Source organism: Struthio camelus, chromosome 5 (genome assembly GCF_040807025.1).
Source record: "Struthio camelus isolate bStrCam1 chromosome 5, bStrCam1.hap1, whole genome shotgun sequence".
In the NCBI taxonomy this organism is placed as follows: Eukaryota; Metazoa; Chordata; class Aves; order Struthioniformes; family Struthionidae; genus Struthio; species Struthio camelus.
Genome location: NC_090946.1, coordinates 57,558,440 through 57,576,449, shown reverse-complemented (window position 1 = coordinate 57,576,449; position 18,010 = coordinate 57,558,440). Strand labels below are relative to the sequence as shown.

The 18,010-nt window shown below is 51.0% G+C and overlaps 3 protein-coding genes across 6 annotated transcripts in view; 2 read left to right on the top strand and 1 right to left on the bottom strand.

Moving 5' to 3' along the window:
• Positions 1-3,379, top strand: part of LTBP2 (latent transforming growth factor beta binding protein 2) — an 85,477-nt gene extending 82,098 nt beyond the window's left edge. For all 4 annotated transcript variants that reach the window (XM_009670889.2, XM_009670890.2, XM_009670891.2 and 1 more), the window contains one exon: positions 2,410-3,379. In XM_009670889.2, the coding sequence (XP_009669184.2) occupies positions 2,410-2,576 (167 nt within the window). In that variant the 3' untranslated portion in view covers positions 2,577-3,379. The remainder of the gene's footprint in view (positions 1-2,409) is intronic.
• A 713-nt stretch (positions 3,380-4,092) lies between these two features.
• Positions 4,093-6,701, bottom strand: NPC2 (NPC intracellular cholesterol transporter 2). The gene is made up of 4 exons (XM_068946563.1): positions 6,500-6,701; positions 6,039-6,146; positions 5,559-5,731; positions 4,093-4,911 (listed from the first exon to the last, which is right to left on the bottom strand). Exons 1-4 carry the CDS (start codon positions 6,576-6,578, stop codon positions 4,825-4,827), a joined length of 447 nt encoding a protein of 148 aa, XP_068802664.1. The 5' UTR covers positions 6,579-6,701; the 3' UTR covers positions 4,093-4,824.
• Positions 6,702-13,260: 6,559 nt separating this feature from the next.
• On the top strand, positions 13,261-14,878 carry ISCA2 (iron-sulfur cluster assembly 2). The gene is made up of 4 exons (XM_068946562.1): positions 13,261-13,361; positions 13,535-13,667; positions 13,760-13,875; positions 14,029-14,878. Exons 1-4 carry the CDS (start codon positions 13,303-13,305, stop codon positions 14,201-14,203), a joined length of 483 nt encoding a protein of 160 aa, XP_068802663.1. The 5' UTR covers positions 13,261-13,302; the 3' UTR covers positions 14,204-14,878.
• The last annotated feature ends 3,132 nt before the right edge of the window (positions 14,879-18,010 follow it).

The following is an 18,010-nucleotide window of genomic DNA, read 5'->3' as shown; positions in this document are numbered from 1 at the left end:
ACTGTTGAAGTTGGGGCGGGGGGGGGGGGGGGGGACCAGCTGAGTGGTCTGTAATTTTGTGTTCTTCCTCCTCTGTCTTTGAGGATAGATACCATGGTTACCCTTCCTCAGGTCTCTGGGACCTGCTTTATCCTCCATTTCAGAGGGAAACACTAACTTTTCAGGGTCTGTTGGAGCATTAAGTATTTGAAGATGAGTTTCAGCAGGCCTTTGATGATATGAATGCATTTTACCTAACTAATTCTTGAACCTGCCCATCACGTTGCCTTTGCCTCCCATAGTCTGGCCTGTACTCCTGTGCCCTCATTTAAACACTTTAAACATGATCCACACTGTATCTGGTCACAATGGGCATTTTATGACTGTAACAACATTTTGGCTGGAACAAAGCCTGTGTTAGCTACTCTAACTGGCTCAGCGTTGTCTGGCTTTTGTTTCCTCCTCCGATAAGGAGCAGACGGACATTTTTTCATTGTTTCCTGCTAATGTATTTATAGAGCCTTTTCTTGTTGCCTTTTGTGTCCTCTCCTAACTAGCAGTCATTTTACACTGAAGCCATTCTCAGTTTTTCCCTTTAGTTTCCCTACAATGGTGCTTAGTCACACACCCATGTTTTTACCTTGCTGACTTCAAGCCTTTAAAGTACTCCTGATGCTGCTCTATGTCTCCTCCATATGGGGCTAGCTTGCCTTGTCCCTCAGTAAAGGCTGACTCCCCTTGATTCCTTTGTCCCTTAGGGCAATCTGGCTGTCCCTGCTGCACAGCTCTGAAAGCCGCTGCCCGGTCCTAGTGAGCAGGTTCACTAGCTTGGTGCCGCACACTGATAATAGCTCTACTGCTTCTGGCTTTCAGGTGGTTTTGCTCTAAAATAGCCTCATTCTATTCCTTCTCCTTTGGTGGTCCACAACTGACCCAGCCATAACATCTTGCCTGCTTTTTCCCCTTTTACCTTTTCCTGGAGACATCAACAAGGCTGCTTCCCACCACTCCCCAGCCTGCAGAGGCCCTCTGGGCAGCACTTCGTAGACAGCTTACTGTGTAGAGAACCACTCTCCAATGTGCTCTCTAACATCTTTTCCTGCTTGGGCTTCTAAGTAAGCCTGTCTCATTTGTGCTGATATTCTAGTCCTGCAGTTTATCCCAAGTTTGCAGTGCCAGTTCAGCCATTGCTTTGTTGCATACTAAAGCTGCCTTATTCCCCAATCTTGCCATCTCACATTTCCCCTTTTTTTTTAACCTCTTGTCCCTCCTGTGGCTGCTATAATTCCTCATACCACACCTGCAGGTTTTGCTTCAAATCTCCCTCCCTAGTGTTGTGCTTCCCTTTCTTTGGCAGTTGGCCCTATCTGTGCAGAGTTTTAGCCGTGCTAGGGTAGTCTAAGGTCTCAGGGGTGTGCAGAGCTGTTCAGGCCCCCGATATCTGTCTCTACTCGGTCTTTTGCTCTCACTTGGGTGGACTGATGAGCCCATCAGCTGTCCCTCCTTCCTTCATGCTCACTCCCTGGGTCTTGGAGTCACTGCCAATCTGCTCAGGATGAGGCTGGAGTTTGCGATCGGAGGGCTCAGATCTGCCTCATCGGATGAGAATTTGGGGTCTGGGCAGGCATTTGAAGGTCCTGTAAGTGCAAGCAAGGGGTATGAAACAGACTGGGATGCTCTGCCCAGCTGATTGCCTCTCCACAAGTCAAAGTTTAGGCACTGGGTCCTGGAAAGCTGCCTTTAGCAGAGCTAATCTTCGCAGCTAGTGCGGCTGCACATGGGGCTCCCTTCCGCAAACAGCTGGCCCGGCAGCAGACGGGCTGGATGAGCACTTTGGCACAGTTTGCAGGTTAATAAAACAACCCCTTGTTTGCACAGCGCAAGCTTCCTTTGTGTTCTGGTCCTGGAGGTGATAATCAGCCTCTCAGGGTCACCATCATCTGCCTCCTCCAGCCCATATCAGATCAGGAAAGGGCATTTTCCAAGGCTGGAGTTGGCCTTTCTCCCAGATCTTATGCTATAGCACAACTTGTGAGTGGAGCAGAGGGAGCTGCTGCGTTCCTCTGAGTGGTCACCAGCTACATATCATGGTGGGGGGGCACCTTATCTGCTGGGGATGGGGGTGTCAGATGCTGGGGATGTCATACTTGGTGGAGGTGGGGGGGGAGTGAAGGGGCTCTGCGAGAATGCTAAACAGAGTAATGGAGCAAGGGTGGGGAGGGAAGAGGGGTGCTGTCTGGTGTGATGGGTGCAGGAGGCTGGAGGGGGTCATGGTGGCAGCCTGGAGGTGCTGGGGAAGCTTGGGGAGGCTGTGGGGATTGGCAGGGGCACAAGGAGATGCTGGCTGTGGGCTGGGACTGCTTGCTGTGTAGTGGGGAGGGGCAATCAGGACATCCTCATGCAACCAGCTCACATCCCTTCTCCTTACAGACATTAACGAATGTGAGGAGGTGAGCGGCCCTGAGCCCCTGTGCCAGGGTGGCACGTGCGAGAACACAGAGGGCTCCTACCGCTGCCGCTGCTCACCGGGCTACGTGGCCCTGGCCCAGCCCCACCACTGCGTGCCCCAGACAGCCCAGAGCCCAGCCGCAGCATAGCTCTAGGAGAGCTGCAGGTGAGGGTACTCCCTTCCAGCACTCTGCTCTGGTACCTGGGATCCGGCAGCACAGAGAAAGGCCCCTGGGGCTCTGGTTGCTTTAAGGCCCTTCACTCTTTCCCCTCCAAAGCACACAGCTTCCCTGCCACCTCTCTCCCAGCGGTGCCTGCATGTGTACAGGCCAGGGCCAAGCTCCAAGCCTCTGCAGCCCCTGTCCTTCCTGGCCTGCTCACTACTAGCTCCTGCTTGTGCCACAGCAGAGCCCTCCCCAGCCTCCCCTTGCCTGGGCTACAGACTCCCAGCACTCCTTGCACCACTTCCCACCACAGAGGTCTGCAGGACATCTTCCCCTACTGCACAGACCCCGTCTCCTTCCCTCACTGGGCAGAGAAATTCGATTCATCCTGCCGCTTTCCCAAGTGAGCACCATGGCTGCACTGACCCAGCAACAAGCCTCACCCCCCACTACAGGTGCTCACCCCCTTGTTCCCCATGAAGCACCCTGCCCAAGGCCAGAGCATTGTGGGGGGTCAATCCCAGCTTTCTAAAGCTGCTGCCTAACCTTAAGAGATGGTGAGGTGGCTAGCTGGTTCCCCACAGCCATCTCTCCCTGCAGCCATCCCAGGCGCATCCTTACCCTTGCACTTTGCCTTCGTGCCTTGCGCTGGCTGGGTGGGTAGGAGGGAGGGCAGTTCCAGCCTAGTTTCTGTCAAGTTGTTGGTGACTTTTTTTAAGTGAGTCTGCTGGAAACTTCTGTCATGTTGTTAAATAAAACATTTATTTTGGGCCCTGTGCCTCAAGACACTGGGGTTGGTCTGAACTGTGTCTGCCTTCTTTCTGCCAAGTGGAAATGCCTCAGCTGTGGTACAAGAACCATGTCCTCTCAGGAGGTCTAGCCTAGCAAGGCCCATTCACCATTGTAAGCTAATTCCTACCCCTCTCTCTTGCTGACAACTAGCCTCTTGCTTCTGGATGAGAAGAGAGAGCCTTGCCAGGCCAAATACTTGCTTTATCTTTCCCAACCCACTGCCAGCTGCTGGAACCCACTCCAGCCCATGCAGGCCCTTAGCAGATGTGTCCCCACACACCCTGCCTCATTCACATACAAGGATGCTGCAGTTTAAGCATTAGGGTCTGCATGTTCCCCCAGTTGGCAAGAGCCCTCGAGAAGGTCTGGGAGCTGCTTTGCAGGTCTCAAGAGCCCTTGCCAGAAGCAGGGCAGCATCAAAAATAATCATGTCTTTAGAGAGCTTCTGCACTGCTTCAGGCTAGCACAGGACCAGCAAGGCAGGAGCACAGCCAGACATTGCCAGCTGGACACTCCAGCAGTCAGAAGCAGGAACGGAGGTACACAGCTGCACACAGGTCACCCACACCAAGGCCATGATGCTTCAGGAAAAGCAAGGCCACCCTCTGTGCCTTGAGCTGAGAAATACGAGCAGCATGACCACAACCTGAAGATGTATGATCTCTGTTTCTCCTCCTTCCCTCCACTCACAGAAGACAACTCAGGAAGCTTTTGTTTAGCCTTTATTAAAAGGAAAGCTATAAAAATAGGTTATGGAGGCCCCAGCAGCTCCAAGTTAGTAGGCAGTGCAAACCATTGGTTAGAGAAAGAAACATCCCTGCAGAGACACTGAACGCCATTTGGCTTTACATCCACCAAAAGAAAGTTTTCCCAGCTCCACATCCGCTGGCTCCAGCAGGGCCCAGAACAGACTAGGTTGCCAACTCAGGGAAAGCCTCCTCTTCTTCCCTCTCCTTTAGCCATATGGATGAGATGCATGTCCCAGGAGCACCCTGGTCACAACAGAGCAGGAGAAATGGAAGAGGATGGATGCAGCCAGCATTCTACAAGAGGCACTGAAGGGTTACCAGGTAGCAGCTCAGATACTAGCCAGTTTCATTGCAGAGAGAAATCCCTTTGTGAGGGGAGAGTGCTCTGTTTCAAACACCTAAAGCACCTCCACAGAGCACCTGGAGGACAATGCCCTCATGTTCAGTCACACCTGCCAACAGTAGCAGACTCTGCTCCCCCCCCCCGAGTTGTTGTTAGAAGACCCCAGAGGACTCTAACCGGTATAGGAGCCTTCCGCCCACTGCTGACCTTGCAGGATCACAGTAGTGGCTGCTCAGAGGCTGTGGAGCTCTCAAGGAAGCAGTAAGAAATGCTTATTATATAAAAGAATTTGGTCTGTGTTGTCTTCTCTGTTTCTCCCCTCCCCAAGGCCTGCTAGCTACAGGGCTCCTCAGCTGGTGATCTGCACTGGTATCTTCCAGCAGAATAGCATCTGGTCCTGATCATCTACCAGCTCCCACTTCACAATCAGCTTAATCTGGAAGAGAGAGAAAAGAAAACAGGGAAGTGAATGTGTTCAGAAAGGGAAGGCCACAGGGTAGCCTCAGTTGGCTTGTGGAGCAAGAAAGAGGCCCTGGGAGCTCCATGCAGTGAGGACTGAGCAGAACCAGGCCTTGCCTCAGATGCAGTAGGTGATTCACACTCATGCAGCAATTCCTGGAGTATCTTACACACAATGTAAGGGTTCTGCAACGCAACACAGGAGACTTGCATGCTCTGCACTGGGACCCCCACTCTCCAAGTAAGTAGGGAGGGGAAGCAACCTGCAGCCTCCCAGCTGAACCGTGTCCTGAAGCTGAGCACCCCCAAACTTGAGCATTTGGCCAGAAGTAGCAGGCTCTGCAGTGAGGCAACATACAAGCACAGTACAGAAGGACAGACGCTTGGGCAGCTGAAGCAACTTCCCAACAGCTGGCCCCAGGCTGCTTCTGCTGGGTCTGCCCCAAAGCAGGAACTAGAGAAGGAGCTATATTCACAGCAGAAGTGATACCAGAAAGTCGAGGATTCTTTCTAACCTCTTCCCCACCACCACAGGACAAGGTCTCCTTCCTTAAAGGCAGGCCACGGCACTGCCCCAGGAAGGATGGTAGCTGAGAGGAGTTGACCAGCCTCCTGCTTACTTACACTAGGGTACTCGCTCTTCACAGGGAGTTTATTCAGGTAGCTGTAGGAATGGCCCTTCTGAATGGGGCACTGGATCCCAGATTTGCATCCATCAGGCTCAGGAATGGGAAAGGGTATGTCCACATGGAGCATCTCCCCATACACCTTTGCTTTGCTGCCCTGGCTCTCAATCTCTGCAGAATATGGAGAAGCATGAGTAGCACCAGAGCAGGGAAAACATTTCTGTTATCACACCCGCCAGACATCCCTCTGGTTTGCTTGGAGATTGCCAAGAACACAAATAAGCAACACTCCTCCTCCTTCTTTTGCTACTTTTTCCCACCCAAAGCTGCCCTCCAGCCACCTTTCCCCAATCCTCCCCAAACACTTGGGCACAGGGACAAAAGGCATCACCTCCTCATCTGCCCCATCCCTCCTCACAGAGCAGCACAAATATTTCTACCCCACCAACACCCGAGGCCCAGAGGAGCTAATTCTTACTGCTGGAGAAGGTAACATTGATGCTGTAGGAGGTCCCCTTGTGGAGCTGGCATGGCTGCGTGGGACAGGGGCTCACGTTCACTTCTTGGATGCTTCCATCTTTGGAACCTGCAAGAAAGAGCAAAGACGTCCCATTTTAAGACCTTCTCCAGACAGCAACACGTGGTCCCAACAGGTTACCCCAGCCATCGGGGACAGCTCGAGGCCCTCGGCTCCACACCCCCCTCTCAAAGGGGCGGCAGCCGGGGACTAACCCGGCTCTGGCCTAGGCCGCAGGCCACAGCGCCAGACGCGCTCCGCATCGCCCGAGGCCGCCGGAGCGCAGCCGGGGCCGAGCGCTCAAGACCTTGCCAAGTGCCCCCCGGTGCCGCTGCGGGCGGCGCTCTGCCGTGTGCCCCCTCAAGGCCCTGCCACCGGACGCCTGCTCGCCCCGCGGGCGGCTCCGCGGCGCGGCCGCTCACCGCAGTCGAGGAAGCGGAGGGGCTCGGCCAGGGCGGCCGTGCCGAGCGCCAGGAGCAGGGCGAGCGCCGGCGGGACCATGGCGATGGCGGGGGGCTCTGCCGGCGGCGGCGCGGGCTCCTCCGCGGCGTCACATGAGCGCGGCGGCCCGGCCCGGCCCGGCCCCCCCGCCCCGCCCCGCCGGTCAGCTGAGCGCCGCCGCGCCACTGCGGGCGGGGCCGCCGCCAGCCCGGGAGGGGGGCGGGGGGGGGGACCCCGGAACCCGCTGCCCCGGAGACCAGCCGGGCCCCGCGCTGCCCTTCGCCGCCGGACGAAGCCCCCCTGGCCGAAGGGGGGAGCGCAGGCAGCCCACCGCGGCAAAGGGGCTCTCCGGCCAAAAGCTGCGCGCCGATCTTCCACCACCTGCGTCGACTGTTCAAAGGACTACATGCCCCCTCATGACCAAATAAGAGTATTGTATACGTGAGATAAGCCGGGGCTCAGTAGGCTCCAGATTTAGGGACGGCATCACATCACGCAGTGCTGCCGTGCCTCAACACCCCTCGGCACGCATTCAGCAGCCTTCCCGCGGGGGGTTTATTGAAACTGATGTCCTGCTGCCACTGTGGGGTATACTGGCGCCACAGGAAGGTTACCCAGCCGTTGGTTATTAGGATTTGCAGGTGTTTAGGTTGCAATTAACAATTCTGTGTGAGGTAACATAAGAACTCCTGGCTGTAGAAGGGATGAATTATAAAAAACCTGTACAGGAGAGGAGAATAATTTCTAAAGGCAGTTCAGAAGTCACAAGATTCACGGCTCTAAGGACTTAGAAGACTGGCTTTTGGGTTTAGGGTTAGTGCCAACAGTTGCCCGGATCTGGATATGTCATGCTCTCCTACCACTGCATGGGGTGGGAGGATCAGGCCATGAAGCAGAGCAGGGGAACAGCCTTTCTGCATCCCATAAAACCTACGCAAGCCCATGTGGAAGGCATAGCCAGTGTAGCAAGTGCAGCAAGGGAAAGGGAGGGGCCTGGTGGAGCACCTGAGACCAGGCAGGTAGAGGTAGCAGCGAGGCTGCACCCTGGAAAAGGGGAAAGGCAGATCAGCAGACAGGCCACAGTGATTCCTTCAGCAACAGGAAAGGGCACTGCAGGAGAAGAGCTGTGCTGAAACTACAGCACTTGGACAAAGACTCTTCAATAGAGTTGCCACTGAAAATTTTCACTTCTGGCCTCTGGATGCTATACCAAAGCACCCAGTACTAGAAAGGATGGAAGCAGCAGATGGAGGACATGTTCACATACAGCAAATGCCATAGACTGGGAAGAGCTTTTGCAGTGTCTCCAGCAAGGAGGGGAAACCAAGGAGAAGCTACCTTAGTAGACTGGCCTGAAGCCTCATTTATTAGTGATTCTGTATCTGATATTCTGCACGTTGAAAGCTGTCTCTGTAACCTGACTGCCAAGAGTTACTTCTACTAAGAAATTGTGGTTGTTGCATTTCACAGAGTATATACAAGTTAGTCCTGTTTCTCAAACTCATGAAATGCCAGAGACTCCCAGCTTTGCGCTATTGACACTGGAACAAACCAGAGAACATTTAAGACACTTAGGAAAGTGTTTGGTCCAAGCTAAAGTTTAAAGCTTCTCACCAATTTCATGTACTAGCAAGCGTTAGCTTAACAGGGTCATGTCAGGAACATAGCGGAGATAAAGGCACATGAGCGCTGATTCGGTAGGAATGCGACATGAGACAGAGCTGACGCAGCCTTCCCCTTTTCAGACCTCTGTCCCACTAAGGTGTCTGCCTACTCAGCTTCATCTACACTGCCAAGTGACTCAGAGGTAAAGCTCCCATGCTTTGTGCATATTTCCCATAAAATGAATCACATTAGAAACACCTAAAGCATTAGTAGAAGTGAGAGAAACTCATTGGAGTAGATATCTCCATGGAGCGGTTAGCTCTTCAGAGAGAGGGCAGCCGTTCCTTTAGAAAGCAGAGTGGGACTTCAAAAAAAGAAAAAATATATACTCTGAACAGTCATTCAGCTTGCAGAGACTCACGAAAGCAGACTAGAGCGCTTACAGCAGCCCTGTCCAAAAACAAAAGGCCCCGCTGGGACTAAGCTGCATATTTAAACCCACCTAGTACACTTCATAACCGACCTGTCTAAAGTCTTTTCATTGTGCATAAGAACTGACGTCCTTTGAAAGGCCTTCCTTCTCTCCACCTTCAGTTCTTACAGATGGTAAACAAGGCTGCCTATCTGGCTGTCAGGAGCAGAAGTCCTGTCAGTTCAGAGCAGCACTATATCAGCCACTGTAACACGTTCGCAGAATAAGTAGAGTCAAGCTTGGGAAGCAAATTCCATGAGAAATGAATCAGGATTCCTCCCTGTGAAATTGCTCACCAGATGCCTTTACTTCACGGATGCTCTTGCCCAGTAGCAGCAAAAGAAGAAATGATTTGTTTTCTTCAAATCTTTATGTATTTCAAAAGCTTTGAACTAACAGTCTTTGAATCTAAAATCAGTATTAACACACGTTTTTTTCCCCCCAGAACTGGATTAATAAAAAGCCCAATAAACACAAATCAATACCAATATGAACAAGGCCTTTACACAAGGAAGAAGTATGCTCTGCCCAAGGTTTTTAGCTTGCATCACATGTCAACACCATCCTAGTTTTGCCGTAACAGTACCAAAGCTTCAATTCCCCAGGGCGGCATAAGCCATCACACGTCTAACAGATCCTCTTTCACGAGCGCGGCCCTTTGAACATCTGAGATGATACATGGGCTTCCAGGTCACCTCAGATCTTATCACTTCACTAAAATACTTCAGAAAGATTCAATTCACCATTAAGTTGGTGTTATTTTGCAGACAAACAGAACTCCTCCTAGACTATAAATATCGTGGGGCGCATATGACAAAGTGCAGAAATACCAGAAAAAAAGCTAAGAAAGCTTCCAGATAATTAATTCCAGCAAGAAGACTGATACTACAGTTCTTCATTTCTGTAATCCAACCAATTCTATTCCATAAGGTAAAAGTCTAAGGTTCCACTTTACGAGCTAGTTACACCCAATGAATCTAAATCCCTCTAACAGCCTTGCGTTTGCAGCTCAGTACACAGATAAATCTGCAGGCACTCTAGCAGCAGTGAACACAGGGGTCATATCCCTACCAAAATCCACATCCAGGGACTAATTAATTTCTACTGCTATTTCATCCAGAACAACACTCCTTTTGCTGCAGACCATCAGAATTCACATCTAAACAGATTACAAGTCACCCTTTACATTTACCTCCATGCCAGACATTATCACCAGTTTCTGAATCACTGAAACAAGCTGTTTTTCACTGAAACAGGTAAAAGAGGCTTTAAACACACACAGAGCAAGAAGAAGAGAGCAAAATATCTACAGAATTAAACTCAGAGACAGATCTCTTCAATACAGTGAGCTTACACAGAGCTAAAGAAATTCCCAAGCGTAGAGTCCACAGATCAGAATCAGATAGGGAAAACAAAGCAAACATCAAACCCAAAAACAGATTATATCAAACTATCAGGAACCACAAGACCAACAAAGTCGCAGTATAGGAAGGAAGAAAACTTAGACCATAACTCCAACAACAGAAAAACAACACCACGCCACATAGCTCACAAAAGAAACAGCCAAAGGAGAGGAACAAGGAAATAGCTTTTCTCTTTAGCTACACCCACCCCGACTAGCCTCTCAGAAAATTTCCCCCCAGCACCTGAGTGACTCATCCGAGTAGCGGATTATTAATTACATTAAATTAATTCTGACTGAGACCAGCTGGCCTCTTTCTCATTCTCTCAATCTGCAGTAACTATCTGAGCAACTTCCAGAAATGCCTCAAAGACACTTTGTCACACTTCTGACGCCTAGCCCTGCTAAAACGGAAAGCAATCAGAAAGTAAGAGTGTCTTTATTTTTGGGGCTGTATCAACCCCTAAAAACTTGTTTCCAGTAAATGCAGTCACAATACAGGGAGCTGCAGCCCTGCTGATGAGTCTAATAACTCTGTAGGAGAGAGAATGGAAGTCCGTGCAAAATGGAAAGTGGACATGATTCTTGCCCCTCTTCTCCCAGGAGTTCTTGATTCACTCCTCCAAAGGTCTTCTGTTTTTGGGACACCACTTAGATAATAACTTCAGAAACCCCCAGACATGTTTTTAATACATCGAGTGTTCCAGTATGACTGGTTTGAGGATTCATCAAGTGTTGCCAATAATTGGATTAACACCAGCTCCTCTGGGACCCTGCCTGTGATACTCTAATATATTAGTTTTACTATAACTGTTAGATTTAACCCATAGACAAGAGAAAGTAAACTGCCAAGGCCAGGCTATATATACCTGTTTAGGGTGGCATAAATAAAACAAACATACATGGCTGTATTTCTTTTACTGGCTCCTTCTCAGCCTGGCAGCTGCATTCGCTACTGAACTGTGGGATTTCTATATGTATGATGAAACTATGTGCTTACTACTGCAATCACTTAACCACATGCTTAATATCTATGCACATGCCAAAAGAAATACTTCTACTTACAGGAGACTAGAGGTCCCTGCATCAAAGTGCCACTCTTGTGTTTAATGGTAACAATTTAAGTAAAGTAGCTCTCATCTTGGATTTAAGCACCTACTTTGCCTTTGCTAGGCTGTGGAGACGTCAACCTGTTCTAGATATGGCTTTGCTCAGACTCAGATGCGTGAGAAAGCTAACAGTCAGAGAGTCCCTAGGTCTGCTGACTTCAAATGACTCCCTCACGCTGGGTTGACTGGTTTTCCTCAGTCATGCCCCTGTATGACTCTCCACAAACCTGAGTTAAGAGGCAGAGGGACAGGATTGCAGCCTCCAGCAGAAGCACTTGAGGAACAAAGAGATAAAGACTCTTTTAAATGTGGGCACTTCTTTGAGCAACAGTCACATGCCAAATCAGGCTTAAGAGAGAGAAACTAGGTAGAGCAGCTCAGCTCTTGGCTGCCAGCCAAGTTCAGGACTCAGCCAGGTAAGAGAAGATTCATCCACTGTAAATCTCTAGTTACAAGTTTTTCAAGAGGAAAAGCATCTTTAACAAAAACACATAACCTTTTACTAAGCTTGACTTCCTTGCTTGCTTTCCATTTTGACCCTGAAAACTTAATGAAAAGCCATTAAACACCTACACAGTTTAGAATATGAGGGAGTGGGTATGCGCAGCTAGCTGGGGGCTTGAGAGATCTGAAGCACTGCTACTAGTGTAAAGACTCTATACTCCAAGAAAAGGTGAAACCATACAGAGTGCATCTGAGAAATGTGCTTTATACACCCACAGCTGAGATTAAGAATCCAGATCTGCCCAATCCTGTTGCATCCTATTCTCACAAAAGAGAAGTGATGAGCAAGAACGGAGGACAAGGTGGAATTGCAGAGGTATGCATAAAGCAAAGCATGTGTATGTCTGTGTTTGCAGTATCAGAGTCATAAATACTCATCTAAAGGAAAACTGACCTCTACAGGGATTTCTGAGCTTAGACCCTGTCTGATAAAAGAAAACAAAACAGAAAAGTCAATACCAGGAAAAAACATAAAAAATCCTTCAGGCCAGGCTCTGCGTTTATTCTTCTGTTTGTGTAATTCCCCCTACAAGAGGATCTTGATCCATATCAGGGTCTCTGGGTACTACTCCATATAAATAATTTTAACAGCTAATTCCAGTGCAAACACACTCTGCTGAAAACCTTTGTATTATTTACTAAGTTATTTTTCTCTCACGAGCTTGGCTAGTTTTGAAAGCAAACGCTTTCAAGGACAAAAACCAAGTTTTGTGCTTTCTGCCATGGCCTGTTCCCCAACCCAAGGCATCCTAACTGTGCTGACACAACCACGTCAAAATCATCCTGTATTTGAATCATTCATTGCCTGGAATAGGTGAAAGGTGAGAGGAGCATTGTTTTAAACCGTAGCACAAGATGCACATTTGCTGAAGGAAGAAAATACAAGCTGAGCCTAAGAAATGGCCCAAGCTGTACACGATTCTAGTGACAGAAGTAACTGTTTGGGGCTAGTTTTCAGCGTTCTCCCTAGATTTCCAGAACCGTTACAGTATTTCCACCAAAATATTATTCAGAAGCCCAGAGCTGTGCTTCCACCGCTCAGTGGTGGTGGGCGACGGCTAAGGGCACGCAGGACACCGCCTCTCAGAGCACGCTTGCCAAAGCGCTCGGCGCAGCAAAGGGGCTGCCGGCTCTCCCCGCTCCCCACCCTCCTCCCCGGCGCTGCCCTGACAGCCGCCCGCCCAGGCAGCAACCAGCCCGGCCAGCGCAGCCGCTACCCCAGCCGCCAGCCTGGCCGCCCTCACCCTTGCGCTAGCGTCAGCCAGTGGGTGTCTATCTGCTTAGGTCTGCCCGATTTCTGGCGGCCAGCTGGACGCTGCCTCCAGGGGACGGGGCGCCTGTCACCCCGCAGACCGCTCCAGCGCCCCGGGCCTGCGCTGCCTGCGACGCCCTGGCATGGCGGCCTTGTCCCGCCGCCGCCCTGGCGCACACAGCCCGGCCGCGGGCGCGGTGCCCGGGCCTGGCGGCGGCTGCGCTTGTTTCCTGCGTACAAAAAATGGGGCGGGGAGGCCTCGCCCGCGGCTCCCCGCCGCCCGCAGCTCTGCCTGCCCCTCCCGGCCTCGTGGCCAGCGCGTTACCTAGCAACAGCCGCTTCCTGCGCGCTTCCGCCTCGGTAGGTGTCATGGCGGCAGCCGGCGGAAGAGGCGGTGCCGGGTCAGCCAATGGCCGTGCGGGGGCGGGCGCGGCGGCGCGATGGCGGCGGGGCGGCCGCTTGGGCGGCTGTGGCGGTTGGCGCTGGGTGGCTGGACGAGGTAGCGCTGCGCGGGGCCGGGCGCGGCGGCGGTGGTGGCGTCGAGCCGGGGCCGGGGCCGGGGCCGGGGCCGGGCGCTGCCCGCCGCGGCACAGCGGGGCGGCGGCGCCCGCCCGTTGGGGCGGCCCGCCCAGCCTCGGCCTTCCCTTCCCTCCCTCTCCTCTCCCGAGGCAGCTGCCGCCCGGCTCCGCCGCGTCGGGCCGCCGCCGCCGTCTCCTCCTCCTCCTCCTCCTCCTCCTCGCCGCCGGGGCAGACGGAGAGCGAGCCCGGCGAGGGACGGGTCTACCTCAGCGCCAGCTGCGTGAAGGTAGCGCCGGGGCGCGGCCGGGGGGGCTGGCCGGGCGCGCGCTGCCGGGCGGCGGGGGCGAGCGCCGCCACCCCGCGTCTGCTGCCTTGCAGAGGCTGCTGGAGGTGGCGGAGGGCGCCGAGTTCCTGCGGCTGCAGGTGGAAGGAGGCGGCTGCTCTGGCTTCCAGTACAAGTTCTCCTTGGACACAGTCATCCACCCCGATGACAGGCAAGGGCAAACGGGCGGTGTCGGTCAGGGGCGACCACTCACCGCGAAGGTGACGGGAAGGGTGCGCGCCAGACAAGAAGGCGCTCGGGTTGCGCTTTTCCGTCGGAGTGGCGGGCAGCACAGTGGATGGTTAAATATGCTGCTTTTCTGCAGGGTGTTTGAACAAGGTGGTGCCCGTGTAGTGGTGGATGTGGACAGTCTGGCCTTTGTGAAAGGCTCCCTGGTGGACTTCAGCCAGGAGCTGATTCGCAGCTCGTTCCAGGTGGTGAGCAACCCCCAGGCCGAGAAGGGTTGCTCGTGTGGGACTTCCTTCTCTATCAAATTCTGACTGGACTTCCTGTGGATGGACACTGTCTGCAGACCCTTCTCGACAGTCCCCGGAGGGGTTTTGCTTGTTCTTTTTCCGGCTGCTCCCTCTCATCTCCCTCACCATGTAACGCAGGCTGCTGCAGATAACTCAAGCTGTGCGCGTCTGCCTTGAGCTTATCTTGAAGAGCTGTTGGCCTCCCCTTCTGAAACATGAAGTAGCTGTCAGCATGCACGCAGGAGCATCTTCTGTGCCTTGTGAACCACCTGCCAGGTGGTGCTGACTCCCCAGCCTTGTCATGAACATGGAACCACTTGTCTCTGCAAGAGTGGGCTGTATATATGTGTGTTTATTGAAAGCTCTTACTTAAAAAAAAAAAAAAAAAAAAGTTCAAACATGTTTGGCATTGTTTACACATTTCTGCACCCGGTTAGAATTTGTATTCTTTTGGGGTTCTGCGGCTTAGTCCTTGTTTTTCAACTGAATGGGACTCTGAGTATCTCTTCCCTTAGGCCTCCCAGTGTTGCTGGCTTTCCACTTTCCAACTCACTGTGGGCTTTCCTAGCCGCTTCACTGAATCTCTTAACATGCAGCAGGTTTGTCCGGGTCCAAGCAATCTGTAGTGTTTTTGCTGTTCTGTCAGTCCGTGGGATGAAAACTTTTATTTGTTATAAATAAACAGAATTAGAAGATTGAGGTAGGAAGAATTAATAACTTATTTATATTTTTAACCAAAAAAGTACACGCGTGGCATGCACGCACCTCTTCCTTCATCCCACAGTGCTGTTTTAGGCCGTTCCTAAGCCTAACTTGGAATTTCCGAAGTCATCCAGACTCTCAGGTTTCATAGCATGTCTGCTGTCTTCTCTTGCCAGCAGGAAGGCAAGTTTAGGTGATGCATGTAGAGGAGGATCTGGAGTACTACTTAAGGGTCCTCAAGTGCCATCTTCCACTATCATTTTGACTTAGTTGTCTGAGAATCACTTTCAAACTCTGCTTCACAGTTTAATCTATTTTCCACCCCCAAGCCCCCACCTTGTGTTTTATGAAAGAGTAAAATAGCTCCTTTCCTTCCTGAACCTCCCGTGGAATGGGAAGCCTAGAGAGTTCCAAAATAATGTCCTTTTGATTTCTTGTTTTCTGTAGTTTGTCTGCCACTAGATGTCTTTTAAATCAAAGTGATTCATCTGTTTGTGGGTAAAAGGAGAGATGGGAGAATTATTTTTGTTCCCTCTTCTATGTTTTATCTGAGCACAACCAGATTGTCTAAGATTTCAATCTGGAAGCACTGCATGACTTTGATCTCAAGGAGACTGCTTATGGCAACCTATGAGCTTTTGAGTTCGTTGCCATAAGTGTTTTTGTTGTTACTGTTAAGCTTATCAACTGCCTTTCTAAACTACTCAACAGTGCATAGGTACAGCACAGGTCTGCCTAATGTTTTCTAGTGGTCAGACAGTTTACAGCCTGCCAGCATTAGCTTCATCCCTAGGTAGTCTGCTGCAGTTTTGTCACGTGCGGAATATGGATGGGATCTGGGGCAGCAGCTAACACTCTCTACTTGTTCCTGCGGTCAGCAAGCTTCACCTAGTTATGCCTCTGTCAGAGGGAGCAGGATGTAGCATTATCGCATTTTGGAAATGGGAATAATTAGAACATGATTAAGACACTTGTCTGAACCTTTGCTGTAGCCATGTCTTGGCCCTACCCTTATTACCTCAGTTTTCAGATATGTCAGCAAGAAGTACCTCTGAAAAGTGCAAGACCTAAAGGCTTGTGTAGGTAGGAGACATTAGATAAACCCAATTTCTTTCCGATGTGGTAACTAAGCAGTGGAAGATGGCAGGAGGAGTTGTTTTCTGAACCATTCTAGTTCCTGATCTGGTTCATACGCCTTGACCTTGCTTAAGTCTCTTTTGGCATCTTCTCTGGGAAATGAAAGTCCAGCAGTAACGTCAGGGAGGTAGCAAACCAGCAATGTCCAGAGCCTTTTCCTAAATGAAACCTGCCTTCAGCAGGTTTTAAGCATGCAGCCTTCATGCTAGGTTAGTCTTTTCAGTAAATGCGCTGTGTCTGTTCAACTTAAACAGGTGCTGCCTGCGTTCAGTCACTCTACAGTGATGAAATATGTCCAGTAAGTGCTGTCCTCATGGAAGTGCCTTCTCCTCCAGAGAATTTCCCTTCTCCCCCCCACCCCGGGGACTATATAGAGGTTGAGGCTTTAAGTGTTGCTGTGCTCACAGAGGAAGCTCGCATGTGTGGCTTGCTCTGCCTGCAGCTCTGGCAGTACTGCTCTAACTGCGCTAGGTGGACCCCATGCTCCTTGGGAGTTAGTGCTGGGCACCTAAAGACATTTAGACTTGCATCTGGAGTGAGGTGGGATGTGCTCCCTACAAGACCTAGGCAAGAGCAAAAGTTGCCTTGCAGTTGCCCATTTAGGGGGCAGGTTCAGGAATTAGCTGAATTCACCTGGCATCACAACACTGTGGTTCTCTTTAGATCAGAGAAACTGCTTGGAGCTGGAGAAGCTCTACCTGTACAAGGTACTGTCCTTTGCCTCCTGGTCTTGCTGCCTGTGAGCAGGGAGTTACAATCTACTGGCCAAAACTACCAGTCTTACAGGTCCCAGCAGAGAACAGATGCAAAGGGCTGTCTATCAGCCTCCAGAACCCTCCTGGCACTTTTAAAGGCAATTCCTCAGAGACTGGGAATTTCAGTGCATGTCTAGGTAGTCAGCAAAGTCTGCTTTAGCAGAGTGGAGTGAAGGTAATGTTGGTGAATTTTGGTGTAGATATAAAGGACTAAATTCTGGCTGTATAGAGGGAGGAAAAAAAAATATCAAGGTTTGTACACCAACTAGCCTTAGGGGGTAAGGCTAGGCATGTAGGATGGCACTATGTTGCCATCCTGTGGAGCAAGACCAGTGGTGTGAAGGAAAAGGTGTACAGGATTATACTGGGGGTTCAGTTCTGTCTGGTCTGTGAGGGACTGCTGAGGCACATCTGTGAGATGTCTGAAGTGCAGGGACAGGTCAGAGCTCTCGTACTGAGAACACGGCAGGAGTACAGAGCAATAACAAAGCTTTGGCTTCATTGCAGCTGAGAAACTGCAGTGGAAAATCTTTCTCTGCTCCCACATGAAGGAGGATTCTCTCAGTTCACCCACCTGACAAGGAATGAATGATCAAGAAAGATATTTATGGAAGCCTACGTTTAGATAAAACTTCAAGGGAAAAGGGCACAATAATCAATGTCACTGGCAGGTGGGTAGAGGAGGATGGAATATAAATCCTTACTCTGGTCAGGGCTTGTTAGTAGCTGACTGGAACATCTCAACCTGTGACTCTGGCTCTGTTCTTAAAACTAGGTATCTACTGTCATCTGTTAACTGCGGGTAACCTTTCCCTCTTCCAGGCTTCAAGCCAGGCAGTGCTAGAGAAATGGCAGAGTTTTCTGTCATGTCCCTTTTCTCATGGTTTAGGGCTATGCATGAGAAGACCATCCTCACCTCAGTGGACTTTTGTGTAAAATTGCTTGCTACGCAGAGCTTATGACGGGCAAACCTAGGTGGCTGTTATGGAGGCAACTGGCCCTCTGACCCCAAAATTCCCATCTTCAAATTCTCACTAAGTTTGATCTTCTTCCTTGTGATATTCAGCATCTGTACAGACCTGTTGGGTGAGTTAGGGAGACAGCCAGTGGGTGAAGAGCCAATACACTGCAGATAACACCCAGCTGAGCTTCTCCTCCCCGCAGTGCAGTGGAATAATTTCCTGCTCTCTTAGGGCTTGCCTGAATTCAGCACTTGGGGGAGGAATCATTGAATGGT